This window comes from Typopeltis vanoorti, chromosome 6, assembly GCF_054136105.1.
Source record: "Typopeltis vanoorti isolate ZY-2024b chromosome 6, IOZ_Tvanoo_1.0, whole genome shotgun sequence".
NCBI classification, from domain to species: domain Eukaryota; kingdom Metazoa; phylum Arthropoda; class Arachnida; order Uropygi; family Thelyphonidae; genus Typopeltis; species Typopeltis vanoorti.
Window position 1 is genome coordinate 8,366,783 of NC_143554.1, and position 27,437 is coordinate 8,394,219.

The 27,437-nt window shown below is 35.1% G+C and overlaps 1 protein-coding gene across 3 annotated transcripts in view; it reads right to left on the reverse strand.

Annotated features, from left to right (window-relative positions):
- mio (GATOR complex protein mio) overlaps positions 1-27,437 on the reverse strand; it is a 349,531-nt gene that overhangs the window by 17,678 nt on the left and 304,416 nt on the right. For all 3 annotated transcript variants that reach the window (XM_090394033.1, XM_090394032.1, XM_090394034.1), the window contains exons 25-26: positions 24,301-24,412; positions 7,814-7,913 (exon numbers count right to left, since the gene is read on the reverse strand). In XM_090394033.1, coding sequence (XP_090250159.1) covers positions 7,814-7,913; positions 24,301-24,412 — 212 coding nt within the window. The remainder of the gene's footprint in view (positions 1-7,813; positions 7,914-24,300; positions 24,413-27,437) is intronic.

Genomic DNA, 27,437 nt, shown 5'->3' on the forward strand with positions numbered 1-27,437 from the left:
AGTTAAAATATGGCCATTACTGAATCAACAGTCTTTCTTCATGAAGCAGCATACATTACAGAATGATATTCTAGAATAGAATGAAATAATTATTAAAATCTTTAATGACTTTTTTTTTATGATTTGAGTGGCCTAAGGATTTTTTTAAAATAATTTTTATATAGCAGGAAATCCTATTCTAGAGGCCCAAACATGGAACGTTTTTCAGTCTACAGAAATTCATCTCCCACGTACGTCCCTGCCTATGGTGGATTGGACACCAGAATTACAAATAACTCTGTCAACTGGACCATCAATTTCATTGTCATGGGTCATTTTATTAACACATTAATATTTTGCAAGAAAAATGTTTTGTGAATTATAAGGAATTCAGCTAAATGTTTTTTCATTGCATTGTTGTTCATCATTTGATGAATTGCCATATGGTAAAATCGTCATCAATTTCCTGATATGTACCCTCAAGGGATGCTCAGGATACTCACATGAAGAAAATTTCTCCACTTCTTTAACCCTTTAACTGCTACAGCTGAGTTAACTCAGGCGCAGAAAAAATGGCGACCTTGCTATGATTGAGTTAACTCGATTTGAACGTTCAATGTGTAATACTCATTTAATTTAGTTTGTGAAAGCATTTGAATTGAGCAGGCGTATAGTGCCATCTCTTAGGATTAGAAGCAACTAATTTTCAAGCTTCTGTCTGCTTTGTGGCGCTATCTTTGTAAAAAAATTGTGAGACCATGTAGGAGCCAGACGATCACGTGATGTGGTGATTCCAGGGTTAGTAAAAATGGCTTTGACAAGTGGTTTTTGACGTCAATTTTCAACTGACTCTCATCAGAGAAATTTTTCAAAAGTTCCACATGCCAAGATCGCTGCCCACTACATCTGGATGACGAACCCCTGAGACTGAGGGAAAGACATTTCCTAATACCTGTGCCACCCACATCTAAGAAAGGAAAATCCCACTAGGCATTGTCATGTGTGTTCAAATACCACATTGGGAAAAAGAAAAGAGAGCTGGTATATGTGTACCAAATGTGGCATAGCCATGTGTACATCCCTGCTTTCAAAATTACCACACACTACTTGCGTATTAAAGTATTTTTGGGGATGTTTCTAACATTATTTGGCAGGGAATAAACAAATAAATTTCAAGATAAATTTTGGACATCCCTAACTTGAAAATAAAATTCCTATATAACAGTTTTGTTCAGTGTATAAATTTCTTGTATAAATTCTTCAATTTATACAAGAAAACAGTGCAAAAATGTGTAATACATTATAGTAACTATTCATATTATTATAAAATATTTTATAATTGTGAAAATAACTCAGCAAGGAGGGTCATACTGGTTATTTAGTATCTCAGCAGTTAATAGAACCTTCTGTGGTATAAATAAGTCACAATCAATTTCCCATTTTGACGTCTGCCCACATCACTGCCTGCCATTCAAGAAGATTATCCTTGTTTAATGTTGAATACTACAGCAACTCACTCCTTTCCCTGATCATTATTACAAGAGTATCTTGTATTTGTTATTTAGAAGACCCTTACTGCTTTTGTCACACCAATTAAATCAACAATTCAGCAAGTTCCATTTCTTTCCATTGATAATGGTAATGTATCAATCTTGAATTCTGCTGAATTCAAGTTTTGTGATTTGAAGTTTGTGGACTTGATTCATCTTAACAGATTAGGTTTTGATTAATTTTATTTATTTTTACTTTATTAAGTGCTTTAGAATATCTAGTTGGTCAAATCAGAGAGACCCCTTGAAACAATAATTTAGAAGAATGCTTTTGATCAGAAAATAGTGATAAAATATTCTGTTAGAATGTCAAAATATCTGGTAAATCACTTGAAAGTATACATGTCAATGAGAAATACATCACAGACTCACTTATTATTAGTTATCAATATCTTTTTTGATCATTTGAACTCTAGTACAAAAAGAAACAACAATAATAATAATGTTTGATACTAGAACAGCAACAACACCGAAAAAGGAGTTCTTTCTTTTCTCTAGAATTCTTCTGTAATAGTAATTTTCACATGCAAGAATAGAAGTAATCACGTTCAGTTTCTAGAGCAAGGTTCCTAGATCATCTAACTCTTAGCTTTGCTTGCACACAGTCCTGATGTGTTGTGGGTTTTGCAGCCTCTCATGTGGAGATGATGATATATTAAAAAGAACTAATATTTGCCAATCTGTATGGCTAAAAATATATTTGCTAACCCAAAAGAATTCTGAAAAATTTCCAGTGGGCATACCTGTCAAAGAACCTTTAGACAGTTTTATTCCAGAAAAAGTTCAGTTTCTACACTGGATAAATCTCTTGCGATTTCATAAAGGAATCTACACATATTGCTTTTTGTTGAACATGCTACTATTAGAGAAGCATAAACTGTTTCACTGTTTATAAGTGCAACCTGGTTGGGCAAGAGGATGTCATATCTGTCCTCTGACGTGTGGGTTCAAATCTCAACATCGGCATGGATTTTTCTTCATAAGCATCTTCAAGTAGTAGATGAATCTCTTCACTCATGCAGAACCATTGAAAAAGTTCCATATTTGGTCTTCAGAACAAGTTTCCCAAATTATCTAACCCCACCACTTACTGATGTACTAAATGACAATTTTATGAGTGAATCCCATCCACTTTTTGTAGTTGGGATTTACTTTTGAAACAACAGCAAGAAAAAGGGCAAATGATTTGGAATAACAGATATACATGTAGCCACATGGAATGTTAGGGGATTAGCTAGGAAAGAAACAGAACTCTGATCTGATTTTCCCTTTCAGTCGTTTCCAACCGTAGGTGACTTTGTAGGCATTGTACACAAAGTATTCCTGGTGAGATTTTTACAGGGTAGCTCTCCATTACTTCCACCTTAGTATCACCACCTCTGGGTCTGGTTCCCACTGAGTTCCAAACAGAACTCAACAAGCAGTTAAAAGATAAATGTAGCAGTATTAACTGAAACTATCAAAATGGTAGATTATATAATGATATATAGTTTGGGTACAACAGAATAAAAGAGCAACCTATGATATAGCTATAATGATAGATCAATACAGAGACCAGAATTAAGAGCTACATCTTTATGAAAGAATTGCAACTGTAAGACTGAAATTTGAAAGACGCTACCTAACAGTAATAGGCATGTTCCAGAAGAAGGAAAAATAGAAGTAAGTGAATTTTACAGTGACTTAGAAAAGCTGATGAAACACTTAAATAAAATTTATGGAAATTTTTTCACTTGGCTATGCTACTAATTATATATCTCGTTTTATCCTTTATCCAAGTGTTAGCAAACAAAGTTTGCATGTGAAGTACTTTCAGGACTGGGGCAACTCGTGGTAAAGGTGGTATAAGTTCTCATCACTTGCCTTAGTATCCCCTAATGCAAATCACATCTCCTTGTGGACATATATAATGCTATGCATTAAGGGAAGGGTCACTACCTAGACTGGTTTTAACCTTTATTGAGGTCTCATCAGTAAAGGTTAAAACCAGTCTAGGTAGTGACCCTTCCCTTAATGCATAGCATTATATATGTCCACAAGGAGATGTGATTTGCATTAGGGGATACTAAGGCAAGTGATGAGAACTTATACCTGGATTAGAGATAAGTTCATGGAAGTTTTTTCACTTGGCTATGCTACTAATTTTAGTTTTACCCTTTATCCGAGTGTGAGCTTGGGTTGAAACTGATCTGGGTAGTGACCCTTCCCTTAACGCATAGCATTATACATGTCCGCAGGGAGATGTGCTTTGCATTAGGGGATACGAAGGCAAGTGATGAGAACTTATACCACCTTTACCCACAAGTTGTCCCAGTCCTGAAAGTACTTCAGGTGCAAACTTTGTTTGGTGACACTTGGATAAAGGATAAAACCAAATATATAATTAGTAGCACAGCAAAGCAAAAAAACTTCCATAAACTTACCTCTAATCCAGAGAATTTTAATAATAGGATGTGACACTCTTTGGCAACTTGTATAGGTAAATATGATTTCTCCATTACTTCCACTTTAGTATCACCACCTCTGGGTCTGGCTGCCACTGATGAGACCTCAATAAAGGTCGAAACCGGTTGGAAGCTTGGGTGATGCAATTCTGTAGCCAATGAAGTTCTGAGGCTTGGCTGTTGCTGTAGCCCATGAAGTTAACTGAGGCAAGGCTGTTGCACCTCAGATGAAATATGAGTAGTTCTGCTTGGTGGTGGGGTGAGCCTGTTACTGGGGTGTGGGGGAACAACGCTGAGTTTTTGATCCTTTGGGTGATCTGGAGGATCTCACGAGTTTTGGAGAGGTAACTCCGCACTTAATACAGGGAAACTGGTCTGGGTAGTGACCCCTTAATGCATAGCATTATACATATCTGCAAGGAGATGTGCTATGCATTAGGGGATACGAAGGCAAGTGATGAGAACCACCTTTACTACAAGTTGCCCCAGTCCTGAAAGTACTTCAGGGACAAACTTTGTTTGCTCACACTTGGATAAAGGATAAAACCAAATACAGTAAAACCCCATTTTTACGTTCCCAATTTACGTCATTTTCCGTTGGTCCCGTCTTGAGGCCTATTCTTACAATATATTGTTTTCCACAATTAACAACTTGATATGGACGTTATTTCCCCGTTATTTGCATTTTTTTCTTGGGTGGCAATATTGATTTTCAAATAGATTTCTGCATAAATCTGCGCATTTCTGTTCCCAAATGGCGTTGCTTTTGACTGTGGTTTTGTTTCCACCATCACGGTGACTTGCACTCTTGCAGTAGTGATGCGCGATACCGTGATTTTTCAATCACAGTACGAATTGATATTACAGAATTTCTGCTATGTAATATAGCGTGTGAAAGTTGCTTTCAAGTTGTGGTGGTGGATTATATGGAGAAAAAAGACAAAATGTATTTCGGTAGAAGAAAACATGGCAATTCTGCGATGTGTAGATTGGCATGCTGGAACACGTGTGCATTTAGCAAAAGATCTTGGACTCTCCGTGTCCACTTTGAACAGGATAGTAAAAAGCAGGTCAAGCCACTGAACTCAATGCAAAGCAATCTGGCGCTATGCCAAAAAAACGAAAAGCAAAAACAATTAAAGATTTTTTTAAATAGATAAATGTAAGTGCCATATTTGCCAGTGTATAAGATGCACTTTTTTCTTTGAAAATAGGTCTGAAAAACAGGGTGCGTCTTATTTGCTGATACTCAGTTTTTTTATTATTTTCATTTCTGGAAATTTTCTCTGTTCTGAGTAACACGATTTCTTTTCTTGCTTCTTTGTGGTGTGAGAGAGCATTCCAGTTACGTAGAGTTAGTGCATGCGCTGTCATCAACGATCACAGCTGTGTTCCTGTTCATTTAAACTTTCCAATTATTGTTGCAGTTGTTGTGAACTTTAAATTTTCTTTAAATTTCTTGGCAAATTATGGCTGAAAAACATCGGCATTGCTACAATATTGTATACAAGCTACGTGTGATTGCATATGCTAAAGAAAATGGAAAGTAGACCTACTTGTTACTTTATATTTGAAATACTGTAAATATTCATTATACTATTCAGTGATAAATTTTTTTTTCATAAAAAATGTGTACAAAAAAAGGAAGTGCATCCTATATGCTGGCAAATACGGTAATTGTAAATTCATTTATTTTCAGTTATTAAATTTTGTAATCTAGTATGTAGACTCACATACTAGCAGTAAGTCATCTTTTAGCTATTTTTTAATGTTTTTTTTACATTTCCTGCTATTTACACTTTTTTCCATCAGTCCCCTGAAAAGTGTAAAAAAGGGGTTTCTGTATATAACTTAAATAAAAATGATCATTTAATAATTGCATGAGACTTTAATGCTAGAGCAGGGAACCGAAGTATACCACAGCTTATAGGTAGATATGGATAACAACATTTAAATCAGAATGGAAGCAAATTGAGAGATTTCTCATTTTATGAATTAAAAGTCACAAACACATTTTTCAGAAAAAAAGATATTGATAAATATACTTGGAGTGCCAGATGACTACAATCATTAATAATTGTTAACAAAAAAAGCTATCTTTACAAGTAAGACAACAGAGGAATGATATATATATTCAGATCATTATTGGAGTATTCTCAAAAATTGCAATACAGGCAAAATGGAAATAATAAAAATCACAAGAATCTAAAGAAAAGAAAAATGTAATAAGGAACTACAAAACTTACTTATTCCAGGAAGATAGTATTAGGAACCTATATCAAACTGATTGTCTCAGTACTCATTTCAAATTCCTGTTTCTTGTGACATAAATGAAGAATGGATAAATCTAAGCAAATGCTCACCAAGATTCTTGGGATAGATTTGATTTGCACTGATTTAAATGATTTGCATGGCTACCAAAACATTGCTTATGTATCAGAAAGAGATGTAGCAGAAATTTCAGGAATCTCCTAATGAAGAAATAGAAAATAAAAGTAATACAGGAATAGACTTATTGGTGATGACAGAATTGTAAAGAGCTTTATCAACAACAAAAATAGAAAAGCAGCAGGAACAGATGGAATTACCTCAGATAGTGATATATCTCAATAAGTATATCCATAAGTGTGCATATCTGTTAAATAGTTGAATTACCTACAATATACCTCAAGAATGGAAAAAGGCTAAAATATCAGTTTTTAAGAAATAAATAGAAGTTTGTGAAAATTACAGAGGTATTAGCTTATTAAATACAGCATTTAAATCATACTGATAATTTTACATAAAAGACTTGCTGCTATTGCTGATAGTTTGTTATTAGAGGAAGATGTTGCATTGATGATGTATTCACACTAAAGCTACTCATAGAAAAAAAAAAGATGGAGAATTTAAGTTAAAGACTCACTTAGCATTCATAGATTATGAAAAAGCCTTTGACCAAGTTAACAGGGGAAAAAAAATGGAATATAATAAAAGACTGAGGCTATCCAAAACAGTTATTAAATGAAATTAAGAGCCTATATAACAATAGAACTGCAATCATAAATATCAGTGAATACATACAGAAGAAACAGAAACTCAGGGACTACAACAAGGATGTAGCCTTTCTCCTACCTTATTTAATACATATATAGATGATCCAAGAAGAAAGTGGAAGTCTGTACCAAACCCAGGAATAAACATACAACTTTTTTGCAGGTGATCAAATAATTATATAAAAATCAGAAGACAATCTACAGCAATTAACTAGTGAATACAATTTACAAATCTCATTACAGAAAACAAACTATGGCATTCTGTGGTAAATATTCCATAAGAACAAAAAAGTAATTGAAAACCAAACTCTAAAACAAGTAAAACATTTTCAATATTTAGGATGTGACATAACATTTGATATAGACAATAAGTTACTGTTTTCAAACAATCTGCAGTATTATAAGATGAACAACAAAAGGCAAAACAAGGAAGGAAACACAAAAAATTTTATGAAGTCATTGTAGTACCAACAATACTGTGTCAGAAAGTTGGATACAGAGAAAAAAGTATTAAACAAGAATTCAAGCAGCTGAAATGAAATCAGGAAGGAATTATAAATACAAGCAATAAATGATAAAATAAACGACAACACCAAACAAATAGGAGAGAATATATACAAAGAATGGAGGAGGGAAGGCTACCAAGAGAAGTAACAAAACATAAACCAAAGGGAAAAAGAGACCTAGAAAGATAATGAAAATATAATCCTTAGGATGCCGAAACAGGCTTTTTAGCCTATATCTTGAAAGAAGAAGAATAAATAAATATAAAATATGCATCAGCTAACCGTCACATTTTACTTACTTAAACCATTCTGTTAGATGTATGGCATGTCCTCCATGCCTGCAAGTCTGACACCAAGATAGCCAACTTGAAAAAGGAGTCAATTTCTGTTCTTTCATTTCTGCAAAACAGCATGGAAGGATAAGGTAAGAAGAAAGGTAAAAAATAAAGTTCAATACATATGCATATCAAGATTATGCCATGTATCATTCTTTAAAAAGTTTTTAGTTAATTAAGTATGAAGGATAACTTGAAAGGAAGAATACATAATTTTTTTTATTATGTGACTTCCAGTCAAAAGGTTTTTGTAAACTTCTAGTACATTTATGCCATGGATAATCTAAGTAACTTATATTTTTCTATTTTTATGAATTATATATATGCATTATTTAAATTAAGGAGATATTAAGTCCCACATTGTTTTAAAACCGAATAAGAAACTCAAAGATCAGAATCAAAGAGTTTCATGCCGAATATAGTAACTATAAACGTATCGGCGACTACTAGCGTAATCTAAAGCACGTAGTACAAAGTTGCCCTAGTTTGTACTACGTACTTGAACTACGTGCTTTAGCTTAGGCTAGTAGTCGCTGATATGGTTTATAGTTACTATATTCGGCATGAAACTCTTTGATTCTGATCTTTGAGTTTTTTATTCGGTTTTAAAACAATGTGGGATTTAATATGCCGCTTAATTTAAATAATATTTTAAATCGCCGAAATTAAGCCTATTGGCTCTTTACTTTAAATAATATATATATATGCATCCTGGTTGGCTGAGTGGTTAGCGTATCCACTCTCCAGCCAAGAGGCTGCAGGTTCGAATCCTGCGTAGGCATGGATGTTTGTGATTGTCTTCCACCTTCATACATTCATTCACCCAAGTATGGATACACTCTCCCAATATGGATTGGGTCACCATGGGAGTAGTAGATGCAAAACCTCCCACAATGGGAGAGGCCTTCACCCTGCAGTGGGTAGAAAAATAAGCTGTTCATCATCATATATATGCATGTAAACGTTACTGGTTCAATGAATAGATAAATAAGAGTTTGTAAGATAGAAAACCAAAATAAGATATTAACAGTTACTTTAATTAAAAAACATTTCATCCTAATTACACCAGATTTCTTCAGGTGTGAGAGCAAAAACTAGTAGACAAACTGTAAAAATTGAGCAAAAGTGACACTCACCATCTAGTTATACAAGAATTTGATGATTTTAAAACCATTTCTAATTATGCATTGCATTGTTGAGCATGCTTGTGCATGTTTATGCATTCATGTACATGTATTTGCCTAATGATGGCTAGGATGTATTCCACAAGGTGATACATGTATACAGGGCTCCAGAAATCCACTCGCCACAGGCAAGTTATCAGAGACAAGTGGTGAGTGAATTTTTAGCTTAGTTCTAAATGCAATCAAGATATATTATTTTCTTCACATAATTTACACTTTTTTCTAATTTTAAAAATCTCATTCACTGTCAAGTTGTGTGTCAATACACACACATATATTCTATTTTTATTTTTTACATAAAAGCAGAAACCCCACTCTAGAGACCAAACATGGAACTTTTCAAACCCAAATGCTATGGTTTTGCAGTTTATATTTAATGCACAAAATAAATATATACACTGGTTTCCATAAACTGAAGACTTTGCTACAAGAAGGGGGGGGGGGGGGGAGGAGGTAGATCCAATTTTAACACTTTTGGAAATTAAGTAAAAAATATTTTTGGATTGTTACTTGAAATGTTTATTAATATATGACAAGGAGGGGGTGGATTAGTGAGGAAAAAAGTTAATCCACCGTGAGATGCGGTGATTAATACCCTTGGAGGGTAATGGATGGCATTTTTTTTTGGTATTGTATTGTATTGTAAGGGAGTGGATCGGTTTTTTTTTTTTAAGCGCCTCCGTAGCGCAATTGGAAGAACGACGGTACATTGCGCCCTTCGATTGGAATAGGCCTAAGTTCGATTCTCGTCGCGGCGGGAGGAATCTTTATCTGGTCGATTTCAATCGATGGTGAGTTAGCCGATCTCATACGGAGGTAGCAGGGTTTTTTCTCCCGGAAACTCGGGTTTCTCATCCCGCATACATACAAATCGGCCCTTCAGAACACACGCAATTTACAGACAAAAATTACTAGTTGTGGTGGTGTTGGAGGTGGGCGGTAGATGGCGTTGATTCGTAGTAGAGGTAAGGTGTAGAGACAGTTGAAGATGTCCTCCCGCGATGAGTCTTCGGACTCCTTGGAGGTATCAGGAATAATAATAATAATAATATATAATACACATTTGAGCACTATTATTAAGGTAAAATTCTTTTTCCTCAGAGCTGGATGAATTTTCCACATTTGGAGCTCTCTTTTTTTGCATAAAAATATGCTAATCTAAAGTAAATAATTAAAATAAATAAAATGTTGTTCCAGAATTATTACTGCATGGGAATATATCAAACAACACAGCTTTATAAAAATTACAATGAAATATTTATAAGACATCACAAATATTAGTCACAATAGTTGTAGGGTGCAAGCTGTAATCATTATAACCCTGCACCAGCTTATGAGAGCTGCCTTATTCTTACACCAATCTATCCAGTGATTTTTTTTTTTTTGTGCGACCTATAACTCAATTTTTGAAAAAAAAAAATGGAGCTGCCTTCTTTTTTGCAGCAATATCTTCAACACGTTACGTCCTTCTAATATTTGTGAAAGGGACACTTGTAAAGGAGGTAATGTGATGGTTTGGGGAGACACACTGACCTGTATGCACTTTCAACCAGAACCATGAATGGTGCACTTATAGAGATGAGGTCTTGGAGCCCCATTTTCATCTGTATGCAGTTGCAATAAGGGAGACATTTATCCTACAATAAATAGTGCTCATCCTCATTAAGCAAAGCTCGTGGAACAATATTTTCATAAGAAGATACTATGTATATATCGATGCAAAATAACGGAAAAAACTCACGTACAAAGATTATTCAATAGTATAATTTTCGCCTGTGTGTCACAGGCATCTTCAGTACATATGAAGCTCAAATTAAACAATAACTGAAAATTCCAAAAAGCACCACCTAAGTAGCTGGTGTAAGACAACTAAAAAGGTCAATAAATTTCCAAAAAAAAAAAAAAAAAATCAATACAATAAAAAGTTAGGAAAGATTAGCTGATTTGTAAAGTACTATCTCCCATAAAGGGTATAGACGTAAGGCGTCGGATCTGTTTAAGTTAGGAAAATGAAGTAGAGTTTCACATGTTTCTTTATAAAGGCATGAGGAACTGACTTTTGTGAAGACCTCTTTGTCTTTCTCCAATGAACTCTATGTCTAGTGAAGATGGCATGTTCTGCAAGTAAAGTATTCAATATAAGATTGGTGTTCTTCTAGCCGAATAGAGGCAGATCTTCCTGTTTGTCCGAAATAAGATCCACAAGAGCACGGAATCTGGTAGACACCTGGATGATTAAGATGTGGAAGCTTGTCCTTAGGAGAAGTGAGAAAGGTGGAGATTTTTCTAAACGGTCGAAAGGCAACAAAAATATTCAGTGGTTTTAAAACTTTTGCTATACGTTCACTGATGCCTTGTACATAAGGGATAGGAATGCACGTTATTTCTTCTGTGTTTGAAGAGGAAGACATTAAAACTACTCAAAGTTCTTTTAATGAAGCAATTCTTATAACCATTAGATAGTAAGGAAGAAGTTATATATTGTAGTTCTTTCTGTAAAAGATCATCTGAAGAAAGGAGTGTGCCCGATGAACCAGTGTTTTAATGGTTCCTGCCTTTTGACTGGGATGGTGATGAGATTCCGCATGCATATAATGGCCTGTATGAGTCTTCTTTCTATAAACTGAGAAATGTAGGTTACCATCTGGTTGGCGAAGAATTAGAAGATCTAAAAAGGCTAACTGCTTATTTGATTCTACTTCTAGGGTAAACTTGATCCTAAGATGAAGTGCGTTTAACTTAGTGAGAAATTGTTGAAGTTCATCCAAAGAGCCATTCCATACAGCAAAAATGTCATCAACATATCTGAACCAATGAGTAGGTCTGGGAGAAATGTTGTCAAAGATATGTTGTTCAAAATGCTCCATAAAGAAATTGGAGATAGCAGGAGAAAGAGGATTGCCCATTGCTATTCCTTCAATTTGTTGATACAACTTATTTTTAAAGGAAAAATAACCAGAATGTATTACAAAATCAGATACGTTTACAATGTCTGAAGGAAATTCCTGTTGTAGTAATTCAATGCTTTCAGAAAGAGGCACATTTGTAAATAAAGAAACAACATCTAAACTGATCATGATATCAGAAACGTCCAAATGAAGATCTGAAATTTTATTTTTGAAATCCAAAGTATTTTTTATATAAGTATCTGTTCTTCTAGTTGAAGAGGAGAGTAAATTTGATAAAAATTTTGAGATTTTGTAAGTGGGGCAACCTATACAATCTACGACTGGTCTTAACGGAATGCCTGGTTTATGAACTTTTGGAAGACCATACAATCTAGGTGGATGACTGAAGAAGATTTTAAGTTTTTTCTTTTGATCTTCATTCCATGTAGTTACATTATCTATACGAGAATTAAGTCTCTTCAATTAACTCCAGGTAGGATCCGATGTAAGAGGCATATAAGTTGAAATAAGTCGGGAAGTAAAAGAGACATTTTTCTCTCATATTCCTTCCTATCTTGAATCACTACAGCCTTCCCCTTATCAGCTTTCGTGATAATAAAATTATTGTTATTCTTCAGTGATTTCAATGCTTTAAACTCAGAGTAAGAAAGATTAGGACGAGGAGGCTTGGCATTAAAAAGAATTTTTGCACATTCAAAACATAACCTGTTGGCTGTTTTTTAAGATAAGGATCAAATACCCCTGTCTATGTTATGAAAAAAATCCATTACTTCTTTCATCCCCCCCCCCCCCCCCCCATTAAAAAAAAAAAAATTAAGGGCACATAAACAGTATGAAACATTGCTGTCAGGAGGGTGACCACATTTATTACTGAGGCACTTTGGTAATCTAATTTTTATCTTTGTTTCCATGTATACATTTGTTACTGAATTTAATTATATTCATTTACGATTTTTGTGTGCATTTCTTTCAGATTCTTTCTCATATCAGAATGCTTTTTACTGAATAACAAAAATTCATCATACAGCTTTTGAGTTAGATTTTTCTTTTTGTTCCTCAATTTATGAAAACTGTACAGCTTTCATACAATACAGTTCATTTCTGACTGATGGCAAGAATGTAATGCAAACTGGTTAGAGAATTGAACACATGAGCATAAAAAAGCCACAGAAAAATAAATGACTAAATAACCCTTCTTTAAAAATTTTAAGATGAATCAATTTAAACAATAGATTTCTCAAAGCAAAAATAGCAGCCACAATTAACAAAAAATAAAAATACAATACATTTTCATATGCTATGCAGTTTTATGACACCAGAAAATTTCCTGTGATCTGCATTCATAAATGAACATGATTATTTAAGTTAAGGGATATTACATCCCATATTGTTTCATAGCCGAATATAGAAACTATATAAAGTTCGGCGAGTCCAAGCGTAAGCAACTACCTGGATAGTGCAACACTGAGGCAACTCATATTAAGGGTGGAGCAAGCTCCGTTCACTATTCTTGGTATTTACCCATAATGTGAAACCCAGCTCCTAGAAGCTGTATTACTGTTCTACATTATGAGAGAAGGTCACTAACCAGACCGGTTTCAACCTTTATTGAGGTCTCATCAGTGAGTAGGTAGACCTAGATAATACCAAGTTTCTAGGAAACAGAACTTACATACCCTACTATAAGAATTGCTAAGAAGGTGTCCTAATAAATTACTAATTATATGAAGAGGCAAAAGCTTCAATTCAGTGACACAAACTTATTTAAGTTAAGGGATATTACATCCCATATTGTTTCATAGCCGAATAAGAAACTCAGAGTTTCATGCCAAATATAGAAACTATATAAAGTTCGGTGAGTCCAAGTGTAAGCAAATACCTGGATAGTGCAACACCTAACCCATTTGGTAGTGCAACACTGAGGCACTACCAAATGGGTTAAGTGTTGCACTATCCAGGTATTTGCTTACGCTTGGGCTCACCGAACTTTATATAGTTTCTATAATCGGCATGAAACAATATGGGATGTAATATCCCTTAACTTAAATAAGTTCATATCGCCGAATTGAAGGCTTTGGCTCTTCATATAATTAGTAATTTATTAGGACACCTTCTTGGCAATTCTTATAGTAGGGTATGTAAGTTCTGTTCACTACAAACTTGGTATTATCTAGGTCTACCCACCTACTCACTGATTTTCAGAAGTTCCCATTTCCAGCGACCCTGAGAGAGCGCTCCATGTTCCAGAATCCAGTCCCTGATCCCAGTGGTAAGATCGTTTGCAATCTATTTTTTCTACTTTTGTCTAATTTTGCCTTGTGCCTGTTTTGCAGTCTTCCACCTCTAGCTAGTCTAGTAGGAGATTTTGGCAAACAGGGAATGCTTGGCCCTGGTTCTGAAGGTCATTCCTTTCTGTGACTTAGTTTTTTCTCTAAGTCATGACTTCGTTTTCACTGCAAGTCAGGACCCTTGGCATCGAAGTGGACGCCGATATACTGAAGAGGACGTTGGCGAAAGCTCTTAGCAAAGCAGTAGGGGTAGAAAATATAGTTGGCTTTACCCCTTACGAGGCAGGCAGATTCCCAGTAGTAGTAAAGAATGTGGAAACCAGGAACAAGTTAACCAAAGGACTAGAATGTCAAGGGAAAAATTTTTTTCCCTTTGTAGTAGGGAGTGTTCTCAAGACAATAAGCATAGAGAGGTTCCCTGTAGAATATCTTGAGGGGGGGGGGACCGAAATAGTCAACAAAGTGTTTTCGAAATGGGGAGTGGTACGCGACGTAAAAATCGCCAACGATACAGACTTCCCTGACTGGAAGACTGGCAAGGTAACTTTCTGTATGGAAATGAAGGCCGAAATCCCCAATTTTGTCTTTCTAGGCTCTGCCAGGGTAGTAGTTAACTACCCTGGAGTTAAGAAACAGTGTTATAAGTGGTTCTCTGGAGCATCTAGGTAAAGACTGTCCCAAGAACAAATGAAAAATTATACCAGTTCTCCTTCTGATTTACTCCAGAATTTATTTGTCTCACTTTCTGGTCTGTTTTTTTTTGTTGTTTGTGTAAGGTTCTGTTTTCATCTGTCAAACATCTTTTATGATGTTTGACAGATGAAAGCTGTAAGAACAGACGTCAGGAGATGATGTCGGCAGATCTGTTTGGCCACAACCTCTAGTAGGTTATCTAGTTAAACAGATCGATTGAGGCCTCTTTATTACCTACCACTATCTCAGTCTACCTTTATTTCTTCCCCTCTCACTACCTGCTGACCCTTAGCACATCTTTATACTCCATAGGCCGATGATGAAAGACACGAACTCCTATTCTACTCACTGATGAGACCTCAATCAAGGTTGAAACCGGTCTGGGCAGTGACCTTCTCTCATAATGTAGAACAGTAATACAGCTTATAGGAGCTGGGTTTCACATTATGGGTAAATACCAAGAATAGGGAACGGAGCTTGCTCCACCCTTACTATGAGTTGCCTCAGTGTTGCACTATACAGGTATTTGCTTACGCTTGGACTCGCCGAACTTTATATAGTTTCTATATTCAGCATGAAACTCTGAGTTTCTTATTCAGCTATGAAACAATATGGGATGTAATACCCTTAACTTAAATAAGTTCATGTCGCCGAATTGAAGCCTTTGGCTCTTCATATAATTAGGAACATAATTATGTTTAGATATGTTCAGGATGTGAAAATTTTACATAATGCAGTTTCTTTTTAATACTGTTATTTAAAAAAAAAAAATTATTGTCTTCCCCATTAAAGTATTGCCCATTGGTCATTTATATAAATTCACACTTCACTATGAACAATAAATGAAAAAACACATAAACTGAGTTGTGATCTCTGTTATGCATGCATTTTAAACCCACCTTAAAATTATATATTGAGAATTCAAGAATGTGTTCCTTTGTTTTGTCAACGTAAACTTTTTTTTCACATCACCTATAACAATATTTATATAGAGTAGACTGTTACCTTGGACAAGTAAGCTTTTTTTCTGGCTAGTAGATGTAAGTTGTATATCTGGAGCTCTGATTATGGCAGTTAGTGAAACTATTTTTTTTCTTAGTGTTTCCAGTTAGACTGGAAGCCTCTGATGTTTTGCTTCAAAACATCAGAGGACATTAGAAGAAAAGAAAGTGATGAGGATAATCCAGGAGCTAGAAAATCTATTTCATGAGGAAGGCAATATTATATCTGCTCTGATTTTGTTTAATTGCAGTTGTTCAAAAGAAAGAAAAATCGACAGGCTATGTTCAGTCAATTCCTACAATGTTATTAACTGCTAAGAACTGCATGCATAAAGCAAATTATTTTTATGGCAAATATTAACTTGAATTGTTTAAGTTGATCTATAAGACAGTAATTCTGCTATGCAATAAATGAGAAACTTGACTAAACTCGGGGAAACATAACTGGGCTAAATGATGTTATTCCCAATGTGGTCCAATTAATCAACACATGCACATACACAGAGAGAGACTCAGTGTGGTTAAACGAGTGTAATGATCATTGTTAATTACATGACATTCACTTTTAAACAAGATTTACATATTATGAAAATGATCAGCCTTATAGTGGTAATAAAAAAAAGAGTTTATCACAATTACCAACTACCTTCTTCTTCAACCTTTTGGTTCTGTCCACTGCTGGACAAAGGTCTCCCCCATGATTTTCCAGACCACTCTGTTTTCTGCTTCTCCCATCCATCTCACTCCTGCAATTTGTCCCAGTTCATCCCTCCACCTACTTCTCAGTCTTCCTCTTTGTCTTGCTCCATCCATTGGTCTCCACTCGGTTGTTTTTCCAGTCCATCTCCCGTCACTTGGCCAGCCATATTGCCAGATGCAGTGACAGCCATTATGAAGCTTGAACAATGTTATTGATTCAAATGGAGAATATATATTTAATTGAATTAGCAAGTGATTTATCTTTTATATCCTTTCAAAACAATGTTAAAAATGGCATCATTTTTGGGATGACCTGATGTGTGTGTGTGTGTGTGTGTGTATATTTTTTTTAATTTATTTTTACACAGTTTGGAAACCAAACATGGAACTGTTCCAAGCTACTTCAGGCCTCCAATAAGTGGGCCAGGTATTCAACACTAAATATGTGGATAATCTTCTTGAATGGTAGGCAATATTGAGTAGAGTGAGCAAATATCAGAATAGGGAACTGAACAGTAAGAATTGTGTGTGTGTGTGTGTGTGTGTGTGTGTGTGTGTGTGTGTGTGTGTGTGTGTGTGTGTGTGTGTGTGTGTGTGTGTGTATTGTCCCACAGAAGGTTCTATTAAGGAAGAAATTCAGGAATATTTTTTAAGCATTAATGTATCAGAAACAACAAAAAAGGAAAAGTTCATTCTTGTTGGAAATCTAGAGTAGGAAATGATTACTAGACACATAGAAATGATTTGAGAAAATTTAGACAAAACAGCAAAGCTAGTAATAATGGTAGTACCTGCTGGATTTCCATTCAGAACATGGATTATTTATTATTGACACCATGTTCCAACATAAAAATGTGCACAAATTCACATGGAGAGAAGATGCAAGAAATAAGAAAGGCCTCATTGATCATGTTATTGTTGATAGTGATGTTTTCCTACTGGTTCAGTACATAGAGGATTTGAAATAGGATGACTATTTAGCTTTGAGCAGGATAAAATTGAATTTCACACTGAAAAGAAGAGTATATAAGAGAGCTCTGAAATGATTCAAAGTTAAGCAGCTTTCAGATGTGAACTGCAGGTTAAAATACACACATATTATTCAAGAAAAGAGTAAGATTTTGAAAACAAGAACCAAACTTGAAGATTCAGTTGCAGGCCCCAAAGAAAACATTGATTTAGCCAGAGAAGCATTTGGTGAGGTGAGGTTTGAAAAAGATAGAAATATCAGAACTTGATAGTGGGCTCAAGAAGTTAAAGAGACAGTAAAGGAAAAGAAGAAAGCATATCAAAAGTTCCTGGCAAGTAAGTCAGCTTGTGCTCTTAGGAATATAGAGAAAAATGTAAGAAAGCAAAGCAATGTGTAAAACTAACTAAACAAAAGTCATGGAACTTTGGTAAGAACATAGAAAATAAATATCAGGAAGGCGGCAAAATATTCTGAGGTTATTGAAAAGCATAGAAATGGAGGAAAGAGTACTATCAAAGGAATCAGAGATGATAAAGATATTCTAGATGTCTGAAGTAACTACTTTGTAAGACTGCTAAATGAAGTAATCAGTGTCAACACGGTGGTAGAAAATGCTCAATAGGAATGCAGTCAAGAATACATATCCTTCCTTGAAAAAGAAAAGAAAACCCTAAAATATAGAAGGGCAGCTGGAAATGCTAAATATACAGATGCATAAAATTTTTACAGTGGCTGCACTGTGTAATTCAAGAATGATGAGATGGTGGAATTCCAGATGATTGGACTAGAGCTTTCATAATAACCATCTTTAAAATGTTAAATAAAACTGAATGTGAGAATTACAAATGTGTTTCCCTATTGAGTGTCCTGGTGGGATTTATGCAATACTTGAGAAACGGCTAAGAAAAATTGTGAAAGGAAAGCTTGGTAAAGAACAAGTTTGATTCATGAGGTTGTCAGAATCAGATTTTCACTTTAAGGCAAACTGTTCAGAAATTGCGAGAATATAACAAGGTTTTGTATGATGTTTCATACATCTGGAAAAGGCACGTGACAAGGTGCCAAGAGGAAAGCTTTTCAAAATGCAACAGTTATAAGGTGTAAACTAGACATTATATCAAGAAATACATGTAATAAATCTGATATGAAAATCAGTAATAAAAATAGGTAGAAACATTGAAAACATCAATTGCATCCTGAACCTATGGAAAAAGTAAAACATTTCAGCTACTTAAGCACAATTTTTAGTGAAGATGGAAATAGATAACAAAATTAGCAAAGCTGGTATGGTAGGAAGTCAAGTGAATAAATTTATATGGAATAAGAGAGCAATTAGTCAAAACACTAAATTAGCTGTATACAAGGTAGTGTTCAAAACAATTGTAACTTATGAATCTGAGAGCTAGGTTAGAAATAAAGCCCTTGATCAAAGACTGGAGACCACAGATATGAGAGTTCTGAGAAAGATTAGGGGATTGAACAGATGGTATCAATGTCAGTATTACATTAAAAAGGAAGATATTAGGAAAGAACTTGCTGTTTTTAGCATTCAGGAATGTGTTAGCAGAGCTAATCTCAGATTATATGCTCACTTAAACACAATGCAAGAGGAAATATTAGCAAAATAAGTGTTCTTTGCCTGGTTGGCAAGTAAAAGACCCAGAAGAAGATAGAAATATAAGATCTGATAATGTTGACAGGTAGCAGATTAACTTCGAGGAAAATTGCCAATCGGAAGTTAGTAATAATTATAATTTGATGATAATGTTATGAGGTATCAATGGCAGAATCACACACACACACAGATATATTTATAGATATAAAAAATAAAGAAATGATGTTATTGGCATTCAGGAAATGTATGAACAGATCTTATATGAAGAGCAGTAAACAGAATGGGAGAAGAAAGATTAGTAAAGGAAGTGTTTGATGATAAGAAAAAAGACAGAGGAAGATCTGAGAATATCAGTGTCTTGAAAGATACCAGATTAATTTACAGAAAATTAAGAATAGGAAGATCTTTCTCTTTCTGTTTATTTTTTTCTGCTATCAAACACCTGATTTATTAATCTTTTCTCTTGCTTTCTGTTTGGAAGATCAAATCTATTCAAAATAGATGTTTCTGATATTTTAGTAAAGCTAAAAGAACTACTTCAAGTAGCAATATATCCATTGGTATAAATTTATAAAACAAACAAATTATCATTACTTTTACACACACAGAGATGCATTCATTCACGAAAACAAATATTTAGAGTAGCTGATACTTATTAATTTTTTTTTTAAAAAAATTAACAAGTATCAGCTGCTCTAAATATTGCCATGTCTCTAAATTTTAAATATTTAGAGAATCAAAGCAACTAGCACTCACGACTGCACTCAACTAATAAACATCGTCGAGTATGGATTCCATGGCAATCAATATGGGTTTCTTTATTTTGCACCCATCAGGGGAAATTTGGCAAGTCTCAGGTGGTTTATATTTCTAAAGTTTTTGACCAACTCTGGCTCAAGGGTCTATTAAATAAGTACCTATAATTGGGTCTAATGGGTGACTTACTTATACAAGTGGGTTGTATAAGCTTTCTGACTAGATGCATGATGGTGGATAGTTTCTGATTTTCTAGATATGGAACTAATGCTGAGGTTCTACAGGACTCTGATCTATACTCCAGCTGACTGCCAACCCAACACACAGGTTTTGCTTATAGACAGTTCACAACACTACACTACACAAATTGCCACCACCTCTAGAACATAAACCTGTACCACCTTAAATTCCAATCTCCAAACTGTTCTTCACTGGGGTTTGGATAACCTTATCAATTTCAATGCTAATGAAACACAGGTTTGCCTTATCTCTCACAATAAATACCTGTTTTTCTTCCAGTTTTACTCTTGACAAAACCCATGAAATCTCTCTCTTTACATGAACATATCACAACTGTGGCCTCCTTGGCATCAAAAAATTAGGATTTCTCTTTCACTCAAGGCATTAATTACTATACCACTGAACAGGTACAAATTTATACAACTACATTAAGCTTTCGATTGTTAATACTCATGCAACTGTAAACATAATTAACTGACTATACATGTTGTGTAATGTAATAAAGAATTTAATATAGCTCACTAATATTTCATGATGTGTCTTTCATCACAACATCAGAGCGAAACATACAACTAGCTACTGAAGTTACATGAAGCAAGAAAGAAATGAACCAAGGTCACAAAGTGTATCTATTCTGCTGTTCTCCAGCCAGTTATGTGGATACTATTAGGAGCACAGGAATGTACGACTTAAGTCATTAACATTGTAAGTCATTAACATTGTAACAGCTGAAAGGCAAATGAGAGCATAGCTACTTTCAAGGTTCTGGCAAGGAACAGTTTTAACAATAAAATTACTGTCTAATTTTACTACTAACATTAAATTAAAATATTTGTGCACATAAACATGGTAATATCTGTATATAATAATAATAATATGATTTTTGTGTAATCATGACAGGTACATATTGCAATTCGAAGGTATATTTATTGGATAGTTCAGAGTCACTGTTTCCCTGAATTTTGAAATTTTAGACCATCATTCCAATTAAGATTGGATTGATTCCATAAAACTTCATAACCCTCTTTGAAGAGTCTTCTCTTGAATTTGGAAGAATCTGTGTGAAGAACACAGGATCCTGTGGCTAGCAGAAACTGTTTTGCAAGGTCAAATTTCTCAGCCTGGAGGAAATAGATGTATTCCATATGTTCTGATTGTCTAATTTGTAATATATTATTACTTGTGTTTTTCATATGAATTAAAGAAATCTCTCATGGCACAAGTATCTCTTAGCTGATTACATAAAAAGTGCCTTTATTATTATTATTATTATATATATATATATATATATATATATATATATATATATATATATATATATATATATATATATATATATATAGATACAGATGTTCCCATGTTCACGTGTATGTACAAACACATACTACTCAGAAAGAAATCAATGGACACACCCAATGAGCAAGGTGCAACAAGCATGTAATGAATCACATGTTTGTAACTGGTATAAATTAAATGAATATGGTGTCCAAAATCAGTGCAACTGCGTCCAGGTGAAATAGTTGCAAGAAGGGAACTGATGGAGTTTGAAAGAGGAATTGTGATAGGATGCTATGTTCCAGGCCCATCTGTTTGGCAAATTGTTGACAAATTAGGCCATCCTAGGTTAACAATCAGTGATACAAACTGAGATGGAAGTCCAGGAAGTCAACTGCAAGTGCTACCTGCAGTGGATGACCCACTACACTCACTGAGCTTGGCTGCATGATGCTACGAAGATAATATGTAAAAACTACCATTTGTTGGCCAACATATTGAATGTGTCATTCCTGCCATTGACTGGAACACAAATTTGCACAAAATCATCCAGAATTGAGGCTTATAACATAGGTTTCCAAGGTACGACTACAATATGCAAGCTCCACATTACCCGAACCAACATGCAGTGTCATCTTCAGTGCATGTTGGTTCGGCAAAGAGTATGTACGGTGGGACATGGAAGCTTGGAAAACTGTGTTATCAAGGTGGTGGTATACAACAAATCATGCTACACCCTCTACCGAGTAGATGGACAAGTGTGGATATAGCAGATGCCTGGTGAATGTCTCTTACCAGAGTGCGTAACCCGAACTATGAAATCTGGAGGTGGCAGTTGATAGTTTGGCCTCAGATCTCTGTTTGTAGTGCCATGAACATTGACCTCTGAGAAGTATCTGAACATTCTGGACAACGCAATACTTCCTACTTTGTGACATTTTTACAGAACTGACCACTGTCTCTTTCAGTAAGACATGCACCATGTCATAAGGCTTTTGCTGTAACTGTGTGGTTTGTGGGCATGAATGTCACCACACTTGACTAGCCTCCACGGAGATCTGATCTCAACCCTACTGAACATCTATGGGATGAACTAGAGTGTTGAGTGAGCTCAAGGGACATCTGCTCCACAACCTCATTACATGCCTACAGGAAGAATGGTTCAAAATTCCCATCGATCGCTATCATATGCTTGTGGAAAGTATGCCCCATCGAATTACTGCAGTAATCGCAGCAAAAGGAGATCCTACATCTTATTAGGGTGGGTGCCATGGTTATTTGTTTCTCATACTATGGTGTCCACAGACTTCTTTCCAAGCACTGTATATATACACATACAGATATTCAAGATATATCTTAATGTTAGTAGTAAATTTAAACCCACCTTCAGGCTGCAATATGTAACTATCATGATTGCACAGAGAAAGTTTATTTATATATATATATACTCTATAATATAAAATTATAAGCTTTTTTTGTAACGTTTTTGTGTCACATTTTTTGTTAAGTTATTTGAAACTCAAGGCTACTCTGAGTGTCAAGTCTTCAAAATTCGAGTCATCAGAATTCAACAGGCCTACCAGTCCAGAACTCGGGGGAGTGTGTGTGTGTGTGGGGGGACCCTCCCCCTTTCGAGTTTTCAAAATTCGAGTCACCAGAATTCAAGGAGAACCGGCCTACCAGTCTGGAACTTGGGGGGAGGCCCCCCCCCTAGTGTGCATGTGTGTATATATATGTATATACAGGGTGTTCGGGATAAATTTGACAGTTTCGTAAGGAAAAAGAAAATCTTCTTTGTATCTATTAAATTTAATGAATTGACAAAAAAACATTACAGGCAGAGTTAATTACAATACTATCAACAAGATTTACTCAAAATAACCACCATTAGCATCGATCACAGCTTCAATTCTGCTTCGGAACCTCGAACAAGCTGATGCTACAGTCTCCCTGTGAAGGGCCGCAAAAACTGTTTTAATTTTATCCATTAACTGGGCTTTTGTATTACTGGAAGTGCGATTGGTGTCTTTTTCAACTGCGCCCCATACAAAATAATCCATGGGGTTAAGGTCTGGGGAGTTTGGAGGCCAAACATTTGGACTGGTGAAGTCGTAGAAATTTTCAGACAACCATTTTTGACTTTTCCCAGAGGTGTGGCAAGGGGCCGAATCCTGCTGCCATACATACGGCCTACCATTGGCTACCCTTGTTATCCAGCGCTTGACTACAGTTAGCAACTCCACGAACAAAGCCCGAATTCCAATGCCAGGGTTCTTCAACACCTGTTCCTGCAGATTTGCGAGGAATTCTGCTGTACGAACGCAATCAGATCGTCTGCTAGGGATCTTTCTTCTTGCTACATCCTCGTAGTCACCATTGCAAGTCTCTAGTTCATGCCTGATTGTTTTTACTGTATTCAGGGAGCATTGGGCAGCAGTCGTAATATCCTTATTTTGATGGCGGGCACGAATCATCATGATACAAGTTATTCTCTTCCATGATTCAGGTGGGTTCCAGCTATCCATCCTTTCTGACATCTTGTATATGAATGAAGAAGGGTCCAAACTTTTAAATGAAGAGAAGTGTGTGTTAATACATGTAACTTACGGAAAAATATAATTAATTATAAATATGTCAAATTTATCCCGAACACCCTGTATATACACATACACAGATACGTATGCAAATAATCGTTCTTCTTATATATGACTCCTTATAAGTCTGGTTAGTCATAATGTTTTGGTTCATGTGTCAAAATAGCAATAATAATTTTATTGGAAACTGAAATTTAGGAAATATGCGTCTGCCTTATATATATTACCCATTTTGTTTTCACCTGTCCTCCTCCATGACATTCCAGCTGGAGTACCCATATGAGTCAGACACAAGGCACAACGTGGAAGGGGTTTTCTACATCCTAAGCAACAAGTTATCTACATAAAGGAAAGAATAAGCTGTCTATTTAAAGCTGTTTCAGAATAAATTTAAAAAACATTAACTATTATTCAGAATGTTTTACAAAATGGCACTAATATTATTTATATTAATTCATGTTTTATTAATCAAAGTCTTTTTTGACAAAAACTAGGAAAATAAGTAGACATATGAAAAATATAAACTGCATCCTGAATGCACAACCTATAGAATAAGTACAATATTTCAGCTACCTAGGCAGAGTTTTTAGTGAACATGGAAACAAACAAAATAACAAAGTTGTTATTGTGTGAAGTCAAATGAATCAGTTTATAAAGAACATAAGAGAAATTAGTTGAAACTCTAAATTAATAGTATACATGTAAACTAGCAATAAACCAATTTTAACTTATGGATCTGAGAGATGAGATAGAACTAAAACATTTCAAACACTGTAGATCACAGAGTTTGAGAAAAATGAGAGTGAATAGATGGCATTGATGCTGTTAGCATTCAAGAGGCTTTAAACAGAGCTAATCTAAGGTGAGTCTGGTCACTTGAATAAAACAGAAGAAAAGGTTACCAAAATAGGTGTTTTGATCCCAAGAAAGATCCAGAGAAAGACCACAATCTAGGTGATTAATCCAGTTATACATATCTTAAAGGACTACAATATAAGAAAATATAAAATATACGAGGGTGGTCTGAAAAGTGCTCGGCCTAACAATGAAAAAACAAATTTATAATTTCAAAATTATTTTTATTTTTCAATATAATCTCCCTTAAGACTAATACATTTATTCCAGCGATGTTCTAGCGCCATTAACCTGTCCCTGTAGTGGTTCTCAGTAAGATCTGCAAAATACCCCTCTACAGCTACAATCACCTCTTGATTTGAAGAAAAATGCTGACAAGCGAGGAAGAGTTTTATTTTTAGGAAGAGATAGAAGTCAGAGGGAGCCAAATCTGAGGAATAGGGTGGATGTTCCAACAATTCATAGTGCAAATCCCTTAATTTACCATTGCCAAAACACCTTTGTGGGCAGGTGCAGTGTCCTGATGAAAGATGATTTTTTTCTTCTGCAAACAGAATCTTTTTTCACGAATTTTTTTTTTTCTCTAGTCTGGTTAAAGGATTGGAATAATATTCCCCGGTTATTGTTTTATCCTTTTCAAGATAATAAATAAACAAAATGCCTTTAGCATCCCAAAACACCAATGCCATGACCTTTGGAATTGACATTGTCTTCTTTGGTGCTGAACAACTGACTTCTGTCCACTATTTTGACTGCTGTTTGGATTCTGGTGTGTAATGGTGAATCCAAGTCTCATCCATAGTAATAAAACGATGCACAAATTCAGTTTTATTCTTGTTAAAATGTTCCAAGTACTGTTCAGAGATAATGTGAGTGCGTTTTTGATCTGCTGTGAGCAAGCGCAGCACCCATCTTGCACAAAGCTTTTTCATATGCAATTCTTCATGCATAAAATATATCCTACACGTTCTTTTGAAATGCTATAGTCTCAGCAATTTCACGCACTTTGACTCGCCGGTCATCCAGTACCATATTGTGCACCTGATCACTGATTTCTGGCAGTGTCACACTTTTTGTACATCCTTCACATGGATCATCTTCAAGGCTGGTACGGCCCATTTAAATTCGGCAGCCCATTTTTTAATTGTTGAAAATGAAGGAGAAGAGTGCCCATAAACTTTTATAAACTTCGAATGAATTTCTTTTGGTGTTAAACCTTCTTTTACAAAGAATTTTATAATCGTGCGATACTCAATTTTATCCATTTCAGGGAATACAAACAACACTTTTGCTTCAGACAGCTGTATAAAACAAACTATTTGATAGAATGACTTGCAATTTCACATGGATGCTTATGACAGATGTACCATTTTAGAAAAAAAATCTCTTGCCAATAGTGTTGCCCATCTATGGTTGAGGCCGAGAACTTTTCAGGCCACCCTCATAAAGAGACTTGACAAGAATTAAGACTAATGTGGTGGAAAATTGTAGAGACAATAATACAGTAACACCCCACTTAACACTGCCCTGTTTAGCATTACCGCTGAACACTCATACTTCCTGAGAGCAAACATTACTGCATTATTACTAATTTTTGTTTAGCCATTCAGTGTGTTTTATGTAGAATATATGTAGATCATTACTATTTTCCCAAGAATATGAAAGGAAGTTATTTTTGAAAATTATTAATGGTATTATAATTCTGTAGTGCTGTTACAGGAAGAGGAGAAAATGATAGTTGAGAATGGCTCAGATTTGTGTTCTTGTTACTGGTGTCTCCAGTTTATAATATATCGCAGATATTAGAAATCTGAAGTTTACCATTTAAGTTACAACATTTCAGAGAATAAGATTAAGGAGTATAAATCTGTATAATAACAGTGGTTAAAGAAAAATTTTCAGTTACTTTCAAATATTTACTCAATTATTTTATACAGTGCCTTCTTAATGGTCAAAGCCAACTAATTAGGCCTTCCATATAGCCTATATGGAATAGGGAGGGGAGGGGGGGGGTAAGGAAAATGACTAGGACTTCTGAACCCAGTAACCAAATACTCACTTTTTCGTGATCCCTGTTAGTAGGTATCCATCTTTATTCTGAATGAACAATAACTGGCTAGTAAACCTAGAACTCATCTGACCAAATTGTCTTCAGTATTGGTTGAAAGCGTAACATACATTATGATGGTACAACATTATCACACATCACACCAATAGGCTGTTGCTTTCCTTCAAAATGGTTATAACAACTACATCATCTCAGAGTACTCAACTGCAACGAGACGATAGAAATTTCTAATGAAGAAGAAAAAATAGGATTCATCATGGTTCCATACAGTGGCTGCTCGTCTATAAGGGCTGCAACTCCTCCAGTATAAAATGAAAGTCTGTGTTTTATTATCACCATTCTTAAATTTTTATATAAGAACAGTTATTCTCTTGTTTGTAATACAATACCGCACAATAGTATTTTATATAATTCATTTTGTAGCAATAGTTAGTTGTATTT